At 44.1% G+C, this 16,034-nt stretch overlaps 2 protein-coding genes across 3 annotated transcripts in view; one reads left to right on the forward strand and one right to left on the reverse strand.

The window, feature by feature from the left end:
* WDR13 (WD repeat domain 13) overlaps positions 1-6,206 on the forward strand; it is a 28,437-nt gene extending 22,231 nt beyond the window's left edge. For both annotated transcript variants that reach the window (XM_077476550.1, XM_077476556.1), the window contains exons 8-10: positions 1,089-1,230; positions 4,873-4,991; positions 5,875-6,206. In XM_077476550.1, coding sequence (XP_077332676.1) covers positions 1,089-1,230; positions 4,873-4,991; positions 5,875-6,059 — 446 coding nt within the window. In that variant the 3' untranslated portion in view covers positions 6,060-6,206. The remainder of the gene's footprint in view (positions 1-1,088; positions 1,231-4,872; positions 4,992-5,874) is intronic.
* Positions 6,207-10,061: 3,855 nt separating this feature from the next.
* Positions 10,062-16,034, reverse strand: part of SUV39H1 (SUV39H1 histone lysine methyltransferase) — a 48,051-nt gene continuing 42,078 nt past the window's right edge. The window contains exons 4-6 of the mRNA XM_077476587.1: positions 15,066-15,212; positions 11,981-12,110; positions 10,062-10,696 (exon numbers count right to left, since the gene is read on the reverse strand). Of these exons, the coding sequence (XP_077332713.1) occupies positions 10,563-10,696; positions 11,981-12,110; positions 15,066-15,212 (411 nt within the window). The 3' untranslated portion in view covers positions 10,062-10,562. The remainder of the gene's footprint in view (positions 10,697-11,980; positions 12,111-15,065; positions 15,213-16,034) is intronic.

The following is a 16,034-nucleotide window of genomic DNA, read 5'->3' on the forward strand; positions in this document are numbered from 1 at the left end:
TTCACTACTATGACCACCAATATAGGGATTAACTTCCACTGCCATATTCAGTGCGGAGGTGGAGGGGGTTAACTAGTACTTTCAAGACCAATACAGGGGGGTGGTGGTTAACTTGCCATGACCCCCAATGGGGGGGGGGGGGGGGGGGGGAGTCAGCTGGGCAGATTTTCGCTGCCATGACTATAGATTTGGGGGAGAGAATGGTGGGTTAACTTTCATTGCCCATCAATTCGGGGTGGGTTTCACTGCCATTGACTACCAATGCAGGGGAGGGATGAAGGTTAACTGTCACTGCCCCTGATCAGCAATGTATATTAATAGTACTGGCACCAATTCTGGGGGTTATTGTATTTCAAACTCATCAGTGTGAATTGTGATTCTCTGCAAAAAAAAGAAAAGTGCCAGGACCAAATTTTGGGGTGTCGAAGAGCAAAAACGTGTTGAGGTGTGGCCCTCTGGAGATGTTGGGGGGGGGGGGGGGCAAACTTTAGGTCCTCTATAATTTTCCAGTTTACCATCATTGCCCAGAGAGGCCTATTTAGACCTTTGTGATTGGTTGCTGCATCTATGTTATAAAGTCAGCCCATTCATAGTAACAGACAAATACATACACATGGGATGTGGCATTATTACCAAGATATGGTCGATTTTTTTTTTTTTTTTTTTTTTTTTTTAATACTGTACTTGGTAATGGACAAATATAAACTTTTTTTTTTTTCATGCAGTGCACCATATTTATGTAAGATTGTATTTGTCTGTTAGGGTACAAGTCCAAATGAACTGAACCACAGTTCAGAAGGCCATAAATACTTACAGAATGTGCTTATAGGAAACTGGTACTGAGAGAAATAGATGGGCTGCCATTTCTGACTGCTTCTGAAAATACATTTCCTTATCATTAGTCAGTGACTCAAAGTACTGAGGTTAAAGCCTGCAGATCGGCTTTAGTACTGAAGGCAATTTATGAAAACAGCATTTTCAGGAGGAGGTCACAAGTGGTAGATCCCAACTAGGAAGGATGTGGCTGGAGTTAGGCTTTAAAAAAACAAAAGCCTGTTTAAACTTTACATAGTAATCATTCCTTGCAGGCAAACTGACTAAGGCCAAACGTCTGGTGGTTTCTGAAGGCAGTGCCATAACCAGCATATCTGCTCGTTCATGGATTAGCCGTGAGGCCCGGGATCCTTCTTTATTAGTAAATGCTTGCATCAACAAACTGCTGCTGTACAGGTGAGTCTCCTAAAAAGAGTTTCCATCACGTTATACGGGACACAGTAAATTTGCCATGCATCTTAAAAAGGATATTCAAATGTTCAGAGGTTTTAGACAATATAAAATGTGCAGTCACCTCCTACACGCATTTGTAACAGCCCATGCAGCTTTACTTTAAAATTCTAATATTTATTTTGCCGCGTACACATGATCAAACAATCCGGTGGAAAAGTCCGGCAAACTCAAGTCCGTCAAACAATCCCCCGTGTGTAGCCTCCGGCATACCTTTTTGACCCGAAAGTACGGCAGACTTAGAATGCCGTGTTGCAATCCAATCTTCCCACCGGACTCGCATTTCGGCAGACAATCCGGCCGTGTGTATGCCAGTCTGCCGTACTTTTGAAATGAGCGGACTTTTCCCGCCCGGAGAAAAGTCCACTCATTTCGAGCGGGTCTCCAGGTAGGCAGGGCCCGCGAAGGAGACGTCGCTGGCCCCGCCGCCTGGTATAGACTTAAAGGGGAAACCCAACGCCGAAAAAAATCTGCGTGGGGGTCCCCCCCAAGTCCACAACAGACCCTTGTCCGAACGCGCTACCCGGCCGGCCAGGAAGGGGGGGGAGGGCGAGCGAGCCGTACCAGGCCGCGTGCCCTCAACATGGGGGGTGCCTTGGGGAAGGGGGGGCCGCGCGGCCCCCCCACCCCAAAGCACCTTGTCCCCATGTTGATGAGGACAAGGGCCTCTTCCCGACAACCCTGGCCGTTGGCTGTCGGGGTCTGCAGGCGGGGGGGCTTATCGGAATCCGGGAGCCCCCTTTAATAAGGGGGCCCCCCCACCCTATGTGAATGAGTATGGGGTACAATGTACCCCTACCCATTCATCTGTAAAATAAAGTACCAAAAAAAAAAAACACAACACACGAGATAAAATACTTTATTGCACAGCTCCGGGGGTCTTCCGTCTTCGGGGGGTCTTCTCGCTGGACTCCTCCGCTATCTTCTTGTAGCTCTTTTGCTAGCGGAGGAGTCCGGCTTTCTTCCTTGCCGCCGGCCTCTTCTTCAGACTTCGGGGGTCTTGTCCCCCTCTTCGGTTCTTCTGCCGGGCCACCGCGCCTTCTTATAGCTCTTTTACAGGCGGTGGCCCGGTCTTCTGTCGCTGCCGCCGCCTTCCGTTCTTCTTCTTCTCCAGGAGATGTTGACTCGACGATCTCTCCCGCCGCAATGCCAGGGATGCGCTGCGCTGCCACTTATATAGGGACAAGGGGCGGTGTCACATGGTGACCCCCACCCCCTTACGATGTCACAGTCCCGGAGGATACTGGGATTGTCGCCATGTGACCAACCCATGTGACACCGCCCCTTGTCCCTATATAAGTGGCAGCGCAGCGTGTTCGTGGCATTGCGGCCGGAGAGAACGTCGAGTCAACATCTCCTGGAGAAGAACGGAAGGCGGCGGCGACAGAAGACCGGGCCACTGCCTGTAAAAGAGCTATAAGAAGGCGCGGTGGCCCGGCAGAAGAACCGAAGAGGGGGACAAGACCCCCGAAGTCGGAAGAAGAATGCCGGGCTCCTCCGCTAGTAAAAGAGCTACAAGAAGATAGCGGAGGAGTCCGGCGAGAAGACCCCCGGAGCTGTGCAATAAAGTATTTTATCTCGTGTTGTGTTTTTTTTGTACTTTATTTTACAGGTGAATGGGTAGGGGTACATTGTACCCCATACTTATTCACATAGGGTGGGGGGGCCGGTTTCCGGGGGCCCCCTTATTAAAGGGGGCTCCCGGATTCCGATAAGCCTCCCGCCCGCAGACCCCGACAACCAACGGCCAGGGTTGTCGGGAAGAGGCCCTTGTCCTCATCAACATTGGGACAAGGTGCTTTGGGGTGGGGGGGCCACGCGGTCCCCCCCCCTTCCCCAAGGCACCCCCCATGTTGAGGGCACGCGACCTGGTACGGCTCAGGAGGGGGGGGGGGGCGCTCGCCCCCCCCTTTCCTGGCCGGCCAGCGTGCTCGGACAAGGGTCTGTTGTGGACTTGGGGGGGGGGGGACCCCCACGCCGATTTCTTTCGGCGTTGGGTTTCCCCTTTAAGTCCATACCAGGCGGCGGGGCCAGCGACGTCTCCTTCGCGGGCCCCGCCTACCTGGAGACGCGCTCGAAATGAGCGGACTTTCCCTTGCGTGTGTGGGCGAGTCCGTTCATTTCAAAAGTAGGGCGGATAGTACGGCGGACTTAGTACGCCGTATTAGTCCGCTCAAAAAGTGCCGTGTGTGGGCAAGTGGCCCGTTCGGGAAGTCCGACGGACAGTCTGGCGGGAAGTCCGCCAGACATACTGCTACGTGTGTACGCGGCTTTTGGGTTGCGTTGATGGCCTTGCAAAAGGCCATCTGAGCGCACCCTGCATTTACATATTCTCAGTGCAGCCAGAACATATCTCCAGTCACCACTAATAAAGTTCATGAACCTAAGCAGTAGCCTCAAGACCTCTGTGCACATCTGCACTTGGCTGGTTGTTCTGCCAAGGAGCAGAAAATAGGAGTATGTACATTGTATATGTTATTTATTTATTTTATTTTTTTACTGCACATAGGCTCAAATGACCTATTACAATGATCCTTATTCCTGTAAAAATACAGGACCAGACAGACCTTCAAGGACTGAACATATGGCTAATGACAAGGCCAGGGCTTACATTGAAAGTGGATGTAAACAGCCTCAGATGATACACATAGATGAAAAATCTCCCTACATCCGTTTATTTCCATATCTGCTGTCTTCAGCTTTCTACGCTGTTTAGAAAGGGAATATCCTCTTAGAAATGTTTCTTCCTGTTCCACCACTGTGTGACAGCTGATTGTAGGAAAGGCGCATGTCACAATTGTGCAACGTGATTTTGAGTGTGCGCACTGCCCCTTGCACTCCAAGCCTCGCTTTGGACATTTCACCACTCGGCCACCTTCCATCCATAGCAGTTCCCAGTGTGGACTCAAGGACCTGCAATGTTGACAGCTCACCTCCCCCACCTTCCTGGGATATCTGATGTGCCTGCCCTATCTCCCACTTCACAACCATGACTTGATCATCCATCTTCCTCCTGGACTTCTCAGCCTACAGGTGTGCTCTTCTTTACCTTCTCCCATGTGAGTTGGTATTTTACTATTAGTGTTTTAATTTCAACAACTGCGGTGCCCCACTCCTTGTTTCTTGGCTTGTTGGAATTTTGTCTTCTGGTCTCCTTCTGTGGCAACCCCAAATATTTGGATCAACTACTCATTCCATATTATTTTGGACTTTATAGGGTACTCCAAGAGGTACTAGTGCATTGCACCTTTTACTTGTCCATATCCAAAACAGGATTCTGGTTAGGCCAGTGTTTTTTTTTTTTTTTTTTTTTTTTTTCTCTCTCTACTACACCCCCCCCCCCCCCCCTTCTAGTCTGAGGGCTCATCAATACAAAATCTTACAATAGTTATGATATGCCTGGCCATTCTAGCAGTTGTTGGAGAAGAGCTGCTACACGTGACAAAAGCTAGGCAAACGGGCAGTAAAGTACAGCCTGGATGCAATCTCTTTCAAATTCTTAAAATAATCTGCCAATACACATAGCAAAATGTTATTATTAATTTTTTTAAATGGTATAGTTCTCTAATCTTTTTTTTTTTTCCCCAGGGTTGTGGATAATGAGGGAACACTACAGTTAAAACGTACTTTCCAGATACAACAAACCAACAATGCCATCCGAAGTATTTTCTGCCCCCTCATGTCATTCAGGCAGGGAGCTTGTGTTGGTAGGTACATTCTGTAATAAATCTCTAGGATGTCCCTCTTGTATGCAACTACATAAGTCTTTGATCACCTCTTACCTAAAACCCCATACACACTATCAGATATATATATATTTTTTTCCTCCCCCCCCCCTCCAGATTTACCAAAACCATATATGAGGTCAAAACCTTAGGAGTTTCAATTTGTATGCAATCGGGCAGACATGGTTTTGGTAAATCTGAAGGGGGGAAAAAATAAAAATATCAGGAGAAATTCTGATAGTGTGTAATGGTGGGGCGCTAAGCAGAGAAAAAAAAAAAAAACACCCTCCAGATTGTACATTTGTGTAGAACAGAGTGCCCCAGAAAAGGGTGTTCTCATAAGAGTGCGTAGCTGATGCACAACTCAAGCATCCCAGTCCCCATGCTGGTGTAGTTAGTGTTTCAACATTCTGGCATGGATCTGTGTGACTGACGTTTTTTGCTTTGGTTCAGTATAAGAAACTTGAATAGCAGGTGCAGACAAAAGACTTCAATTGTTTCATGCATTGCAACACACTCTCCCAAGGTTCTAAGGATGCCAGCCTCCTACTTTGATAAGTGCAAAGGTGCAGATACAACCAGTACTATATGAGCTTGCTATAACTATACTAATTGTTGGCCTAGCACAAGGACTGCACTAACTTGCCTATGCATAAACCAAAATTTCAGTTTTGTAAGAGGGGGCTGACTGTGGTAGAGGATATGAAGAGAGATTGATTTAGATCGATTTAAATTATAAAACCCCTTCTGAAAAATTAAGCGTAGTATTTTCTACACCTGTTTCTGAATGGAGCCTTTTAGCTAATCTGTTAACCCTGGTGTCAGGGCTAATAGCCTACTAAGCTTTTTCTGTTCTCTTCTACAGTGACTGGCAGTGAAGATATGTGTGTTTATTTCTTTGATGTGGAACGGGCCACAAAGGCCATTGTAAATAAACTACAAGGACACAGTGCAGCCGTCCTGGGGATCAGTTTCAACTGTGATGAGAGTCTGCTGGCCTCTAGTGATGCAAAGGGGATGGTCATTATCTGGAGACGGGAACAGAAGTAACCAGTCTCATCTTGTGGTCAGAACTGCACACTCTCTCTCCACCACCATCACTGACTCCTATTTATATTTCCTGTATGTCTTATGAATAAACTCTAATCCCTGCTAACCTCTGTAAGGAAGATCATTACACAAATAATCCATAATATACTGCCGACTCAGCTCTTCCATTTTCTTTTTTTTTTTTACATTTTCTTGCATGTAGATGGAATAAAACAGGTTTGTAAGATTTACATATTGGCACAATTCACTAAAGGTTATCGCATCCGTTACAACAGTCATGTGACCACTTAGCGCATGCAATATCGAAAGTGTTATTTTTATAAATTCATGATTCCTTGTATGCAGTATTTAGCAAAAACACTTGTTAAATACTGCATTAAAGTCAAGTCACAGAAGGAAAAATGCACACAGCAATTAATTACTGGTCCAAGCTTGCAATAGTCAGATTCTGGGTTTGAGGTAAGTGAATACTCTGAAGACGTTCCACTAATTCAAAAGGCACTAAGTGTGGAGCTGTATATCCAACTCATAGGGTACCACCTTGAGCCCTCAATGGAGAATGGGCATGATTGTTGACTGCCTTACAACACTAGAGAGATGTTTGCAACAACTTAGCAAATGTTTCATGCAGTATTTGAGGCAAAAATAGACCGCATACTGATGCAGTAAAATACCACTTCATGAATTCTGTCACCTTCATTTGAAATCAGGTCCACAGTGGGGGTAGTCTACACTACACGTAAAAAATAAAAACCAACTGCTGCCACCACATCATGTCTGATACAAAGGGGTGGCAATAAGCCTTACCCAGAAAAAAAAAAAAAAGAATTCAGCAAAAAAGCTGTAACTTGCAGGGTGTACTTGCCAATTTGTCTATGTTTAATGGTCCAAAAATCAACTACCCACATGTTTAACTTATTTTTCTGGTCCAAAGTGAACATAGCTGTACCACGAGGAGAAAGGAAAAAAATAAAAAACAACCAATGTGGAAGAGCATAGGACCATAATCAAGTTCCTGTTGATTATTAGATGGAAAGCAGATCCATGATGAAATGTCACAAACTTTAGGCAACAGTGACCCCTTCCTATGCAACATTGGGGTCGTCAATTTTACAACTGCCCATTTCAGTGCTGAAAGTAAGAAACCCAGTGGAAGGCAGGTTTCTGCAAAAGTTTTAGGATCCACTTTTCTGCAAGCTTTCACATTTCCAAGTGTGGATAATGGCACCAACTCTGGCAGGTGATATTTTCAGATATGTAGCAATACTTTTGGCTGATATTTGGCAGTCCTCCCTGATCATGTCATGGATGACTCACATTTAGAGATTGAGAAACCCAGTGGAAGGCCTGTTTTTCCTCTCTTTCAACACTGATATGGCCAGTTTTAAAATTGAAATTGACAAAATTTCATCATGGATCTGCTTCGTACCCTTCCCTTGGAGAAAGCTGTAGCTTATGGTCCTATGCTCTTCCACATAGACTTTTTCTGGATTTGCTGCCATGTTCACTTTGGACCTGAAAAAGAAAGATAGAAAAATCAACTACCTATGATTAACCTACCACTGAATATAGACAAATGGTGGAGATGCACCGGGATCAGATAAACACAAGAAAAGCAGGCAGTTAAGAATGGAAGGAGACTAGATCCATGAAACAAAAACAAAAAATATATAATAATTCAAGTCACATTCCTACCAGGAGCTCTTCAGGAATTTTGCTGGGTACACACTATAGCAATGGTTGTCAACCGTGTCCTCAAGTGCCCCCAACAGGCCATGTTTTGGGAATTTCTCTTAGATAAAATAGCTGTCCAAAATACCAAGCCAGATTTAAAGCACCTATGCAAGATAAAGGAAACCCTGCAAACATGGCCTGTTGAGGGTCGCAAAAAAAAAAAAAAAGTGATCAAATACCACCAAAATAAAGCTCTATTTGTGGGGGTGGGGAGAGAGAAACAGCAATCATTTTGTTTGGATACAATGTTGCATGACTGCGCAATTGTCACGTTCGAGTGCAAAAAAAAATGGTCTGGTCATTAAGGGGGTAAATCCTTCTGAAGTGGTTAAATAGGTATCACTTTACTCCTCCTAGGGTTCTGTGGTAATAAGCAGAACTGTTCATGTACGAGAACATTCCACCACAATCTTACCCTAAACACTATAATCTTTAGGAAATTAGCTCAATGTAAAACAAAGCACGCTGCTAATTTGATCAACAGTGGTAAAATGTTTGGAAATGTGAATCTGTCTTTAGGGTTATAGGAAATATACAGAGCAATATTAGAGCCCATCGACACACACACACACACACACACACACACACACACTAGTTTCAGGGTTCCTTTTGAAACCAAACATCACTCCAGTGGACCTGGAACAAATCTATAGAGCAACATCAGGTAGAAACTCCTGATCCATGTACTTCAGAGGCTACTGAAGCCATCGATTCAGCATGGCTACAAGCATTTTCAAAATGTAGCCAATTCCACTTCAATACAGGTTTTCTTCAACTTTCAATATTAGATACAGGGATAGAAAAACTTCAGATAATTCACATGGCAGCAACCATTATAACCTATGCATGGTGTTCCGCCTCCACTATTTAATATAACCATCTTGTTAAAATAAATTATATTTTCATTCAGCATTCATTGATGGACACTATATTGTCAAAAGTATTGTGACACCTGCCTTTACACACAGATTAACTTTAATGGCACCCCAGCCTTAGTCCATAGGGTTCTATATTGAGTTAGCCACCCTTTGCAGCTATAACAGCTTCAACTCTTCTGGGAAGGCTGTCCACAAGGTTTAGGAGTGTGTCTATGGGAATGTTTGACCATTCCTCCAGAAGTGCATTTGTGAGGTCAGGCACTGATGTGGACGAGAAAGCCTCGCTCAGTCTCCACTCCAATGGATCCCAAAGGGTCCTATCGTGTTGAGGTCAGGACTCTGTGCAGGCCAGTCAAGTTCCTCCTCCCGCCAAACTGGTTCATGCATATATTTATGGACCTTGCTTTGTGCACTAGTCCAAATAATTTTGTGGGGGGGGTTATGGTGTGGGGTTGTTTTTCAGGGATTGGGCTTGGCCCCTTAGTTCCAGGAAAGAGACTCTTAAAGTATCAGCATACCAACACATTTTGGACAATTTTATGCTCACAAATTTGTGGGAACGGTTTGGGGATGGCCCCTTCCTGTTCCAACATGACTGCGCGCCAGTGCACAAAGCAAGGTCCATAAAGACATGGATGAGCCGAGTTTGAGGTGGAGGAACTTGACTGGCCTGCACAGAGTCCTGACCTCAACCCGATAGAACACCTTTAGAGCAGAGACTGTAATCCAGGCCTTCTTATCCATCATCATAATCATCTGGCCTCACAATTGCGCTTCTAGAAGAATGGTCAAACATTCCTAAATCTTGTTGACAGCCTTCCTAGAAGAGCTGAAGCTGTTAAGGGTGAGCCAATTCAATATTGAACCCTATGGACTAAGACACCGTTAAAGATTATGTGCGTGTAAAGGCAGGTCTCCCAATACTTTTGTCAATATAGTGTAGCTGTCACTAGGATGTTGAACAGCCATATATACCCAAGTGGTTTGGCTCCTCCTCTGGACTATATCCTTTTGCACAACAAGTCTCAGTGGAGATTAGTATCCAAGGCATTATTAGCAGCTGTGTGATCTGCCAGATATAAAACTACCTAAAGGTTGCCCACAAGGTGTGAGTATTTTTCTCCTTGCCTGGGATTGCTTTTAGACATCTAGGTAGTCTATGATGTCCCCCCTCAGAAACAAAACAAAAAAAAAAAAAAAAACACAAAGAAAATGGATTTTGTAACCCCCTCCCCCTAAACTTTCTGTCCCTAGACATACTGTGCACAAGATATCAGAAACGAAATAGTCTAGAGGCCAATATTAAAAACAAGTTGTAGGAATATACAAAGACCACATGATAGCAAATTTGTCAAGATCTTCTAGCCACACAAAGTAATACTGCTCATGGTTGTTTAGAGTACATGTTGTTATTGTATTTACATAACAAGGGTCAGACTTAAAAAGGGTTAAAAAAAGATAAAAGTGAATATGTCATACAATAGAAGTAATCTATAAAAATTCATCTGATTGTTCATTAAAAGAGAGGAACACTGAAAATATGTCCTGTAACAGGACAGCAGAGGCCAGTATGTGTAATTGCAGCCCATCCCAGAGATGTTAAAAAAAATAAAATAAAAAAAAAGGCCAGAGTGGCAAAAATTCAAGTAAATAAAAAAAAAAAAAAAAAAAAAAAAAAAGGGGGGGGGGGGGGGACATTTGGGACATTTTTTTCACATAAAAAAAATAAAAATGTTTTTAAAATGATCTTTAGCACCAATTCTCAAAGCCAGGATGGAAGAAGGGAGCCCTAAAGTAGGTGTAAACAGCTTTTTCCAAGTAACCGATCTTTCAAGTACTGAGAGCAGAAGCAGTCCTGAGTTGCCTGCCCACAGACAGTAGTAATCCGCATTTAAAAGAGGTATTTACGACAGCTGTTTGCCCCACATTTGCATTCCACTCGTATTCGTTTTTTTGGAGATCCAGTTAGGCCAGCCAATCCAAAGTTGGTATCCATCTTTGTACTTTCAACATCAACTGGATCAACTGCAAAATAAATAAAAATAAGGGATCTGTAACATACCTCCTTACACTTGAGAGTTTACTTGAAATGCTAAATTGGCCATACATTATAAAATGGTCAATACAAACTATTTTTACCACAACCTGCCACCAGATGGGGGGGGGGGGGGGGGGGGGCAATACATGCACATTTTTTTCCTGTAGGAGTGTATTCTCCCCAAAAAGTGAACTTGTCCTTTAGGTTGCTTTTACACTTAGGTGCTTTACAGCATATAGCACCTGTCCTCTCACTCCAGTGTGAAAGCCTGGGTGTTTTCACACTGGAGCGGTGCACGCTGGCACCTGTAAGCCGCATCTTTGAGGCGCTGTATACACCACGCTTACAGCGGCCGTTAGCGAGGGTTTAAAAGCAACAAATCACTGAAAATATCGTTGCTTTACTGTGACACGCTGAGTCAGCTGCCTGTGAGGTATCTGGGTGGGGCGCTCCAGAGCCTGCAGCAGGCTTTTGCACATTGTCAGCTGATTCTGGGTCACAGAAGAGCACAAGTGCGTTCCCCTGTGACCCCACACTCTTAAGGGCAGTGTGAACCACCAGCGATTCAGGTGCGAAACAGGAACCCGAACTGGAATTGCGCTGGTTTCCGCATCGCACAAGTGTGAACAGAGTCTAAATCAGTAGAGATCCAAGGCCCCTTTCACATGGGCGATCAGATCAGGTCCGCCTGTGAGTTCTTCAGGTGGACCTGATCAGGCCCTCCAGTTCCCTTCTATTAAGTGGCAGATGTCTCCCGCCATCCGATCTGAAGGAATGGATGAAAACGGACATGCTGTCTGTTTCCAGTCAATTTTCCCATAGCGGGCTGTCTGCTCAGAATAGCAGAGCGGCCCTGTCAGGCTCCTGCTCAGCAGAGAACCCCCCTGAGAAAGCGGATCCCGCTTCATGGAGGCACCTGTGTTAAAGGTGCCTAAATGCAAAACTGGACCTTGGGCGCCCCCACCCCACCTTGTATTTTTGAGACCTTCTATTGATTAGAGGCCATCCATCACAATAAACCTGTAAAGAGGTTCAGTGGGGAGATGGGTAGGCGAAAAAAGCTTGATGGCTGAAGATGTTGAGAGCTGCAGGAAAAAAAAAAAAAAAAAACCTTCAGCTACAATAATGCTTGCATTTACTAATTGTTTTCATGGAAAGCTGCATCTGCTTGTGCATTTTTACTACAATGTCTAGTTTAGCAATAGCTTTACATTAATGCAAGAGATAATTAGAAAGTACATTACATTACATTTGTGGGAAAAACAATTTACCCTGCATTCTGTAGTCAAACGTGAGCTCTTCTCCAGTACGAATTGTACGCGTAGAAAAAAATGCAATACGTGGCAGCCTCTCATCCTGATTATCAATAAAGACGTTGTATACTTGGAGATTAGGCCTGCACTGTAGAGTAACATGTAAAGGAATCAGACACCTTGTATATTACAGTTTTTCTATGCTAATCAAACCCACTTCTGCTGGCATGATCCCCCACCTCAAAATTTTAAGGGATACCCTTATTTAAAGCTAAAATTTAGCGCTTCTTCCCTGCTATGGTTTTAGTGGGGTAACTGCTGATCCTGAAGAATCTTCACTGCTGGACTGCCCTGCCGTCTTCCTGTGAGTGAGCTTTCAGAGGAGGGGGGTGTTTAAATAGCTTTGGGCTGAGCTTCTAAGAGAAGAAAAAAGAAAAAGGGGGGGGGGGGGGGTATTGGGGTGTCAGTCAAGGACCCATCAAAAGATCATCCACAGGAAGAGGATGCGGCAACCCAGCAGTGAATATCGTTAGGATCCAGAACCCTGCACAATGTTGGACATTCTTTGTTACAGGCAAAAAAAAAAAAAAAAAAAAAAAAAAAAAGCATTTCCACTATATTTTCCCAGCAGTATCCACCAGTTGTAAGGGGAACTTTGGGATTGCTGATATGCTTAGAGCAAGGCACAGTAGAAATTTAAAGAAGTTCAATATTCTTAACATGTTACACCCATATTCAGGGTCTAATATTTTTCTAAAATACCTGCTCGCACCCACCTTTGTGACAATGGGCGGGAGATTTTCTCCCCACACCCACTGTCACAATTCAAAAACATTGCAGTCATGCTCCACCCCCACAGTCGCCTCATTCATAGTTTCAAGGTGAATGAATAGACTAGTACCGTCTGCTATTGTAGCAGATGGCTTTTAGTTCCCAATGAATTACGAGGGAGCTGGTGAGCTCTTGTATTTCACTGACTTTTCCTACAGTTCAGTAACTATGCCTTCATGAGAGGTACGGGCAGACCGCAGACTGAGTCTGCAGGATCCTGCCACTAGACCTGCGATCTACTGATCATGGGTGCAATGCTTTACAGGCTGTAGTGTAAAAAAAAAAAAAAAAAAAAAAAAAAAAGGAAGTACGACATTCTTATTAAACAGAAAGAGGCAATTGTGTTGAGAACATACACCAAATAGATCTAGCCTTAAAACTATGGACCTAACAAAAATTCATGATGATGTCCAAAAGCAGGAGATACACATTAACGTTACAGAAAACACAAAAAACAGGGAGAAGGTGCGCCAGACTAAGTGCAGTATAAACGATAAAGTATTTATTAAAATAAAAAAACATACGGCCAAATGGCTACTCACAAAGGTCAGAGTGATTTAGGCATGTAAATTAGATAGGGATGTATCCATGTCTCAATCCGGACATTAACGTTACAGCTCACTGCTTTGGAATTGAAACCTAAAAATGACCGACTTGGGATTTTTATATCAAACATTTACAAATGGTGAAAGGAATGATTCATCCCGTGTGGTCTTTAAAGGGTTAGTTCACCTTTACAAGAAAAATACCTATGCAGGTAACAGATGTTTGGGAAGTATGCAAATGGCCTACACCTATAACAAAAGGTGGTTTTCAACCTTAGGGTTGCAGTTTTTTTTTTTTTTAATGCAAAGCCTGACTAGAATACCCCCCAGGACATTGCCAAGTGAGGCCTGGTCTTTACTGCTCACTGCCACCATCACAGGAGACAGTATTTTCTAGGATTCAAACCCCCTCACATACACCCTATCCACCCCTGATGCAGTAGCTTGGTGTTCAATATTTGAGAGCTCACTTCTGTGATGGTGGAGGGGAGTAATGAGGGCTAGGCTTCACTTAGCAACCTCCTGGGAGTATTGTAGTCAGACTTCAGGCGGTATGTAAGCTGCCTACACCGATAGCAACAGCAAGGGCACTATTCAAATTTAGTCAAGAGCTGCACATTTTGTTTTCATCTGCAGGTGACCCTTACCTGCACAGGCTTTTTTGGTAAAGGTGAACTAACCCTTTAAATAAAATAAATTAACATTCCAGGATCTATTTATAAATGGTTTGCACACAAGATCCTGTCCAAAATATAATAATAATTTATAAGAAAAGGTAAGACCAATTTGCGAAGCCCTACTTCCCCAGGGGGAAGCACAGCATACTGTACAATGGGAGTAGGAGGAGAGAAGAGAAGAAAAAAAAAACAAAAAAAAAAAAAACAACACCCACACCTGCCTTGCACACTAGCTGTGGCCATGCTGCTTTGCGGAACTACAAGAAATATACCCAATTGCATTTGGCAGGCAGGGCTGCCTGCTAAATGACCCATTTAGATAAATAGGGCCGTGCCACAACCACCTTCCAACTGCATGGAATGTGCACAGTGGTTGGCATTTAGGGGTTAGCACAGGCAGCAAGAGGTAACAACGCCTCCTAGCTGCCTTTTGAAAAGCGATCCACCACGACCGCTCCTCAGTGGATAAAGCTAATGCAAATGAGCCCTACAGAAGATCAGATCGCCCGTCACTCTACATCCTAAGCCATTCTAGAGCGATCCTTGGGCTCTTACCCCTTTCACACCACACCGCTGATAGCGTTTTACCGCATTTCGGCCGCTAGCGGGGCGCTTTTACCCCCGCTAGCGGCCGTGAAAGGGTTAAAACCGCCGGCAATCCGCCGCAATAGCAGCATTACAGAGCTGCCCCATTGATTTCAATGGGGAGCAGCGGTAAACACACCGCTCCAAAGAAGCTGCTGGCAGGACTTTTTTCTGACGTCCTGCCAGGGCCCTCGGGGCTTTCACACTGCACACAATGGTGCAGCTTCTTTAGGGCGGATTGCAGGCACCATTTCTAACGCTATAGCGCCTGCAAAACACCCTGGTGTGAAAGGGGTCATAAGGCAAGCTTGGCGGTCACAGATTAGTTACCAAGCACAGCCAGATATAACACCCATGTACTGGGGATAAAACAAAACAAAAAGGGATTTGTTCAGAATTGCCTGTTGACTAGTGTTCAACTCCCATATACCATTCAAATATCCCAGAAACAGAGGTAATACTTACACTGTGGTTCACAAAGTGCGATATATTTCCATAGTGAGCAGCATCTACGGTGTAAACATCTTCAATGTAATCCAGGTCAAACAGATAAGTTGCCCCCTGTCTGTCGTAGATTTGTCCTCTACGCTCCGCCTCATCAGAAGTGATTATCTGAAATACAGATTTAGTGAGACATCTGCAGAGAAAAACACCCAATTACTACATTTAGAGTAGTATGTTCCCTATACCCCAATGTAGATTGGCATTAGTCCCTATAATACTGAAATAAAAGCCCACAGAGGGGAAAGAGGGAAAGTTGGGACTTCCAATATTCATCTAAAATTAATTTTTTTCCCCTCGATTTAAAAAGTCTCAAAATGAAATGTCTCAATAAAAAGTACTTTTAGATGAATATTGTATGTCCATGTTAAATTGTGCTAGTATCGTAAAGTCCCAAACTTTCCCCCTTTGTGGGCTTCCAACCCAATTACAAACATATATAATATTCTGAAGAAATTAAGGACTAACAAAGCTATAAGAAATAATGCATCCTATGGCTTCAGCACTGGTTTACAACCAAATGCTGGGAAATTACTGAAACCCCAATTACTCAAAGTGATACTAAAGCCCCCCCTTAAATATAATAAGCATGTAATACCCGCTCATGATTTTGCAGACAGCAGCCCAGATGTTATTCTTCCTCGGGCCAGCAAGCAGCTTGCTATGGGGGCACCTGAGCCACAGCCCCACATTCAGACACAGAGACATGGTTTAGCCCCACAGCAGCAGTATCATTTGCCAATCAGGAGGGAGAGACCCAAACAGCCCAGGCACTCGTGCACATCGCTGGACTACAGGAATTACAGATAATTATCTCAACCTTTATCTACTCATGTTTATTTCATCAATAGAGTGGGTGAACTTTGCCAAGTAGTCTGTCGCTTATATATATATATATATATATATATATATATATATATATATATATATATA

The sequence above is a fragment of the Lithobates pipiens genome, unplaced genomic scaffold, assembly GCF_037356315.1.
Source record: "Lithobates pipiens isolate NorthernLeopardFrog02 unplaced genomic scaffold, aLitPip1_a1.2 Scaffold_1, whole genome shotgun sequence".
NCBI classification, from domain to species: Eukaryota; Metazoa; Chordata; class Amphibia; order Anura; family Ranidae; genus Lithobates; species Lithobates pipiens.